The 7,836-nt window shown below is 42.4% G+C and overlaps 1 protein-coding gene across 1 annotated transcript; it reads left to right on the top strand.

Annotated features, from left to right (window-relative positions):
* The first annotated feature begins 5,639 nt into the window (after nucleotides 1-5,639).
* Nucleotides 5,640-7,807, top strand: LOC143414684 (uncharacterized). The gene is made up of 4 exons (XM_076879516.1): nucleotides 5,640-6,009; nucleotides 6,151-6,402; nucleotides 6,970-7,059; nucleotides 7,231-7,807. Exons 1-4 carry the CDS (start codon nucleotides 5,880-5,882, stop codon nucleotides 7,488-7,490), a joined length of 732 nt encoding a protein of 243 aa, XP_076735631.1. The 5' UTR covers nucleotides 5,640-5,879; the 3' UTR covers nucleotides 7,491-7,807.
* The last annotated feature ends 29 nt before the right edge of the window (nucleotides 7,808-7,836 follow it).

The raw sequence follows: 7,836 nt of genomic DNA, 5'->3' as shown, positions 1-7,836 counted from the left end.
TACAGAGTAATGTCATCGGCTCCTCATTCAGACTCTTACAACGTCACAGGCTCTAATATAACGAAGCGAAACATGTTGTGCAGCGGTCAACAAAAACTACGGCTACCCAGCCCTCTCCTCTCTGTCAAAATCAAAACCCGTGAATGACAGACTGACAACGCCCATTTATGTCACAGCTAGCACCCACGTGACTCCCATAACAACCAAACAAATAAAAACCCAGCGATCATCAAAATTCAATACATTCAATTATGGCTCCTACAATCATAAAAACCTGCCTTCTGTGACACACAACATGGCGAAACTAGTTGGCCATACCGTGACAGCTCCTTGGCTAGAGTTTAATTTTTAATGAAAGGAAGTGCCCCCTTAAACAAACATCCTGCCCCCTTAAACCAAACTTTTAAAAGTAGAGAAAGAAAATAATACATTACCCACGAACTGAACACGGACAAGATTTACTACAGTAACTGAAAAATCCGCTCGAAAAGGCACAAACGTCACCACAGGTTTCACGTCTCGCTCTTTCCCTCCGTGCTCTGTTTGTGTGCAGGCTCACAGCGCTAGACAGAGAACCCGGCCGCCTCCCCCCAGCTAAAAATCCAATCACTGTTAGTATGCAAATGAGACCCGGTATCGTGTTTCTCAGTAGCCAGGGCAGAGCAAAATGAAGCCACTAGTCCCTGTCGTCAAAAAAATCATAGCGACTTGTGAGATAAGTAAATATAGTTGTACTAAAAAAATACAACAACACAGTGGAAAGAAACTATATCATTCGGATCGTCTACATTGGAAGGAACTACTTCCTCTTCCGCCTTTCATAGTAATGTGCGAAAGACAATCCCTCTAACACGACAGCTCTGATCATTGCTGCAGTGGTTGTTCTACCCGTTCTCATCCTTACTGGTGCTGCCGTTGGAGTTGCTGTTTTCAAAAAGAAGAAAGGAAAGAGATTCAGAGGTGAGTTCATCAGTGAGTGAGAATCTGCAGTGCTCAGTAAAAGTATTTCTACCGCATAATGTATGTTAGACTTTTTTTTTTTACATATTTAATAGAAAGTTTGATTGTAAAGCACTTAAAACTGATTTTTTTTCTTCCTGTGGACCTTACAGCTCCCAAGAACAGCACCATCTATATAGTGTTCTATTTTTAATTTAACTCTTTTGGTTCTCTGTTCCTTCTATTATTTCAAAAAAAGATTTTTAATCATTTAAGTGACTTGCACTAGGTTCATTTTTTTATGTCATTTATGCAGCCAGGAGCGACGTAAGAGGGAGAAAAGTGATGACAATTCCAGTGGCGGATTCAGGAAATTTTCAGTGGGGTGGCCAGGATGGATCTGTGATCATTCTGCGTTGGTATACATATCTCACAGAAAATATAGAGCTATTTAACCCTTCTAGATTGCCCGCGATCCCATTTGCATAACTATTTTTAAGTCCCGGTAGAATTAAGATTTTTTGCATATGAAGGTGTTGTAGTTGCATATCATGCATTCAACTTTTGCCGTTTCCTTCCATTATTCCCTTTAAAAAAAATTGTATAAAAAGCGCATGCAACAACAAAAACATTAAAATCCAACAAAACACTTTGCTGACCTGATCATCTTTTCACAGAACCTTCTAAGTTGGAATAAATGTCATCATGTTGTTAGCAGGAACTATCACGTCTGCCATCCCTCGGGATGAATAAAGTATTATCAATCAATCAATCAATAACTCCGAAATCTGGAAGTGACGTCATTTTTGCGGGTAATGTAGTTATTTTCCCTACAGGGCCATTTCAAAAGGTTCACTGGTGGTATTGAAAGTCTGTATAGTTCCTGGGACACTTAAACCTTAAATTGTACTGTTGGAAATAGTTTATTTTGATGCACATACTGTATTTTGCAAAGTGTATTTGCAATTTTGCAATTATAATGCAAATTTGCAAATATCTATTTTTGTTTTTGCTGCAGTTCATAAAAGTTAGTTTATCTTTTGAAGACACTGAATTTTTTTCCCCTGTATTTGGAAACGTTTGCATTTACAGTTTTGAGGGATATACCTCTGAAATTTCTGTATCTAAAAAATGTGCAAAAGTTTATTGCACTTTTTAAATAGCAATTTATGTTGTTACTATGGGCTTAATGCATACATATTATTAAACTTTAGGATTTAACAGTTGTATTGCTATGTCACTAGTGAATGTAAAAACATAAAGATAAGCTCTGGCAGGATTGTTCTATGGTGGGGTTAAAAGGGTTGCACCTAAACCACACACCTCTACAACATTTAGAACGCAGGTAGTGGTGGAAAATATTAAATTACAGATGGTTTTTCTAAGCTTATGCTATACAAATCTAGCGCAGCTTACAGGCAGTTGTACTGTGTATTACTACAATGCTGAGAGGATAAGTCCTTCAAGTAAAAAGTATAAAAGGCAGTGAAAAGATATTCGTTCAAAAACTTAAAGTGTCAGCTCCATAATGTAAATGAAAATGAATGTCATTATTTCTTTTCTTCACTTATATAAACATGGATTATTTGGGGTTAATAATACTTCTGTGTTTGTTGCATTATTGTTTTATTGTCATAGATGTTTATATGTAATACATATTTTGTGGTAAATGAATTTACAGCATTGAATTATGTAAGGCTATGTTAGAGCCGTTACTTTATATATTGGACATCGGCTAAAGATTTTTCTGATTTTTTCCTTTCCTTTCCTCCCCTGTTGATGGTACCTGTAAAAAAAGAAATAGTCATTGACTATACAAATGAAAAGAGTCAGTAATTTATATAGAAATTTACATAAAAACATGGTTTAATGGCTATTTGCAACCAATAAATGCAATTGAGAAGTGCTTTGTGATGTATATGTATATTTGCATTTTTTGCACTTTTTGGTGATGAATGTACAGGGTGGGCCATTTATATGGATACACCGTAATAAAATGGGAATGGTTGGTGATATTAAAGTCCTGTTTGCCCCCTCACATATACTAATGTGCCACAGACTCCTCAAGATGGGTGGTGATCATGGTACTTTTGTTTTTTTTCAATCCGGTTGTTCAGTGATGACACGACGAATCCTACTTCCGGGTCTAAAGTAGTCTGTGTTTAATATGGCTTTTGTGTTGTTAACATGTTTAATGTTATGTATTTTCTTCTATTTGATCTCAAAAAGCTCCTAAAACAGTCAGTGATCCCTGTTGACCTCCCTCGGCTTTTATTACCGCTAATCATTTATTTAAGCTCAGTTTTTAAAACCTTAGGATGTAACTACAGCCCAGCCCATGCAGCAGTATATGAATGACCAACCTCTATTATGGATGGATTATCTCAGTTGTTCTCCTGGCTGAAGTTTGGTCCTTTTACAGCATCCTGCCATGCGATTACATTTGTTCCTGACCACCAGAGAACACTCACGTTAACTTTTATCGAGTGGAAAAAAAGTTAGCTTGTTTATATTATGCTAACATAGCTGTGTCGCTAGCGGTCACGTAGCACATCATTATATACCAGCTAGCCCAACTTCAGTAACCCTACAAACGTCACTGCTGTTTAGTTTTCTGTCTTCATTTATGCTGGAAGTGATAACAGAGCTGTACGTTTTAATTTGTTTCCAAAACCCCGCAGTCAGGACATGCTATATTGTATTTAGATAGAAGCTAGCGAGCTAACTCCCTGCTAACTTCTAACTCCATTAAATGTCATAAATTCCGTTTTCATGGATGCCTGGATGTTAAACTCAATTGTTACACCTGGTAGAGCAGAACGCTGATCATTTTATTAAAGATGAAAGACTTTAGACAGTTTTTCAACTCTCAGTAATGCCATAGTGATCGTTTGATATATGGACCTGCAGCGGAGTTTAGGCCCAGACACAGCTAGTGACGTCAGATTTAATGACCGGATTATGTTGGATTGTCAATGCAACCCTCCTCTCCCACTCTTCACACACTGATAGGAACACCGCAGGAGAAATGCCAGCACAGGCATCCAGTATCCGTAGTTTCAGGTGCTGCACATCTCGTATCTTCACACCATAGACAATTGCCTTCAGATAACCCCAAAGATAAAAGTCTAAGGGGGTCAGATCGGGAGACCTTGGGGGCCATTCAACTGGCCCACGACGACCAATCCACTTTCCAGGAAACTGTTCATCTAGGAATGCTCCGACCTGGCACCCATAATGTGGTGGTGCACCATCTTGCTGGAAAAACCCAGGGAACGTGCCAGCTTCAGTGCATAAAGAGGGAAACACATCATCATGTAGCAATTTCAAATATCCAGTGGCCTTGAGGTTTCCATTTGATGAAGAATGGACCCACTATTGTTGTACCCCATATACCACACCAAACCATCACTTTTGTTGTTCCAACAGTCTTGGAGGGATCCATCCAATGTGGGTGTCAGACCAATAGAGGTGGTTTTGTTTGTTAACTTCACCATTCACATAAAAGTTTGCCTCATCACTGAACAAAATCTTCTGCGTGAACTGAGGGTCCTGTTCCAATTTTTGTTGTGCCCATTCTGCAAATTCTGTGCGCCGATCTGGGTCATCCTGTCATGAACCGAAGTTCCACGCACAAGTTGGACCCAGGAGCAGAACACACACACAGCGGTACGAGAGAACAAAAATAAACTTTATTATAACTGAGGGTGTCCCGGGAGGGTAGAAGGGAAAAAACGCACGGAACCAGAAAAACCGAGGGACTGGGAGGAGAATCGCGCAGGAACGCCGAGAGCGGGACTATTGGGGTGCGGGGAAAACGGCAGTATACGAGGGGAAGTAGAGTACGCGTCTTACGATGATAGCGGGGCTGAGGGAACCGGAGGGAGGGGTGAGGGTCCTTGGGGAGAAGCTTCAGAAAGGTCGAGGCGGCTGGGGCTGATCGTGATCCAAATTCCGGACAGGCAGGTGGACAGGCTGGTGGCTCAAACACGCCGAGCTGTGATCGCTGAAGGACGACTACGGACTGGCGTGGAGCAGCAGGCTGGGCAGGATTAAATAGTCCACCTGGTGATCGCCTGGGATGGGATGCAGGTGTGGAGTTAGCAGCCACGCCCACGGGAGTGGGCATCCCATCAGCACCTCGGACGCCGGGCCGCGGACCATGACACATCCTCGTTGAGATACTGCAGTAGCTGGAGTTTGCAAGGGTGCCATTTGTGAGTAGCTAATATCCGCCAAAGGGATGTTCGACTAATGCCACTCTCCAGTGACATGTGGCGAGTGCTACGATGTGGGCTCTTGCTGAATGAAGCTAGGACAGCCACTGATGTTTCTTCATTAGTGAAAGTTTTCTTGCGTCCACATTTTGCCAAATCCAACACTGAACCAGTTTCACGAAACTTAGCAAGCAGTTTGCTAACTGTAGCATGGGAGATGGGTGGTCACATGTATGAACGTGGCTATGGAGTAAGATCATAGAAATACATTTCTTTATTTATGTATTTATCAGGTGATCAGCTGGGATATTAGTGATGGGTCGGTCGCGAACGAAATGGCTCTTACGGTGTGTTCACACCGAACGCGATGGACGCGAATAGAGCGTCAGGTTTACATGTAAAGTCAATGGAAAGGCGCGATGACGCGCGATTGCGGGTCCCGCGAAAATTCGGAAGCAGATTTGCGTCACGAAAACGCCAAAACGCGTGAAACGCGCGTCAGTGTAGCGCGTCTGGCGCGTTTGACGCGCGAATAAAACCACGCGCGTGAGTTTTTGTGTTGCACTTTGTGCATACGCGCGTTTCGCGTCTACCGCTCGAGTTGGAAAAATCTGAACTCCAGCGTCAAATCGCGCCGCGACAACCAATCAGGAGCCTGGTGACGTGGCTCTGACCTAGGTCAAAGGGGCAGATCCAGCCAAAGCCCTTCATTCTTCATTCAGTATGGAGGAAAAGCTGATCAGCGCCGTGGCTAACCACCCCGAGCTATACGATGCCAGCTCCTATTTCTACCGAGACAGGAATAAAAAGGACCTAGCTTGGAGACACATAAGTGAGGAGATCGGGCAACCTGGTAAGTTCATTCCTTCTTCTTTTTAATTTTCAGACTGACCCGATGAAGCCGTGCAAAAGCTAGCAAGCGCGCCTACTGTCCCGCGATTTTCCCACTGTTGTACAAATACCTTTCCGCTAACCAGATAATGCGTTTATTCAGAGGACATCTGCAGGAGAAAGTGGAAGAGCCTCAGGGACACCTATAATAAGGAGAAGAGGTCAGAGAAGGAGAAGAGGAGTGGGTCTGCAGCAGGATCGGGGAGGAGATGGAAGTTCTTCGCGGTCATGGGGTTTCTGGACCCCTTCCTCACCCCGCGGGAGACCAGCGGTAATATGGTGCGGACCGTGGAGAACTTCTCCCCCGAGGACCAGGGACAGCCCGAAGAGGCAGCAGGGGAGTGTCAGTCAGAAGGTATGTTTACAATTAATTAATGTAGGCAGTTAATTTATGCGTGTTGTCATACAGGAATATATTTTGTTTATTAATAAACAGTATAAAGTAGTCCCGCTGTTCATCCGTCACTGCCTCGCCTTTTCGCTGATTTTTTTTATTGCACCGTACAGCTTTCAACGATGCGCATTGCATTCTGCAGCCCAAATGACAAATCTCCTCCGTGTCGTGTCTCCTGCGCTTGCCAAACTTATCATGTTTGGTTTTGATAGCCATCATGTCCAATAGAAAAAACAGCACAAAAACACCCATAACTATGACCCTCATTCAGAAATAGACACCTGCACCGGGAGCGAAAAAGGCGCACAAAAGTGGCGCCGCAGACGGAGAAAAAGCGCGGCATAATACTTTTACGTTTTAAAATCGACAAAGGTTTGCACTTTGAGAATCAACTTGTGAGAACTGTGACTACTGTTCATGTGCTGCAATAAATGGGAGACCACTGTATATAATAATAAGTATATAATAATATAATATTCTCTATGACTATTGTCTTCAACCTGTTAACATTTAATATTGTCTTGATAGAGTCAAGTTATCATGCAGCAGAGTCCTCCCCTGTTGCTTCTCCTGACTCCCCAGTCCCTGGTCCCTCCACTCCTGCTGCTGCACCCACAGGTATGAACATCAAGCACTGATAGCTTTTTACTTGCTTGGATTCCCTTGTGATCACCTTTACTAAATATCTACAACCAATCTGTTCATATCCTGGTTTTTTTCAATTTTGAAAATGACAATCTAGTAGCAGCCTTCTCATTTCTTTGTGGTGTTTTGTTCTGTTTTTTACAGGCCCACAGAGGAGGAGAGCTCGAAGGCGGTCGAGGGAAGGGTCCCAGGATGGTCCATCGGCGGTGGAGCTGGCTATCCTGGAGTCCCTAAAGAGGCCACGCCCGTCTGCAACAGAGTATTTCCTCCTCGGCCTTGTTCCTGCTCTGGAGAGCATGCCGCCTCAGACACGAGAATTCGTGAAATTCCAAATTCATAAATTAGTTTTTGACAACAGCACAGCTGTGCTAAATTTGGAAACATTGGACCCTAATGATCAGTAGTTTTCTGATGAGGCAGCAGCTCTCCAGGGCAGAAACAATGTTCTTATTCTTCTCCTCCTTCTCCCCTGAGGCTCTTCCACTCCAAGCTGGGTCCTTTTTATTCCTTTCTCTCTGTAAATAGTTAAATTTCATATATTTATGTTGAATCTTTTTATTACTGAATTTATATATTTTATCAAATAAACATTTATAATGACAAATGTCTCTGTTCTACTACACAGCAAATATTGGCACCCGACTTGACACAAGTAGAATTTATTTCATATTATACTAATGACAAAATATACTGATACAGTGGGATGCAAAAGTTTGGGCAACCTTGTTAATAGCCATCATTGTCCTGTAC

This window comes from Maylandia zebra, linkage group LG22 (genome assembly GCF_041146795.1).
Source record: "Maylandia zebra isolate NMK-2024a linkage group LG22, Mzebra_GT3a, whole genome shotgun sequence".
Taxonomy (NCBI): domain Eukaryota; kingdom Metazoa; phylum Chordata; class Actinopteri; order Cichliformes; family Cichlidae; genus Maylandia; species Maylandia zebra.
Note: the sequence above shows the minus strand (reverse complement) of the source record. Positions and strands in the feature narration are given on the sequence as shown.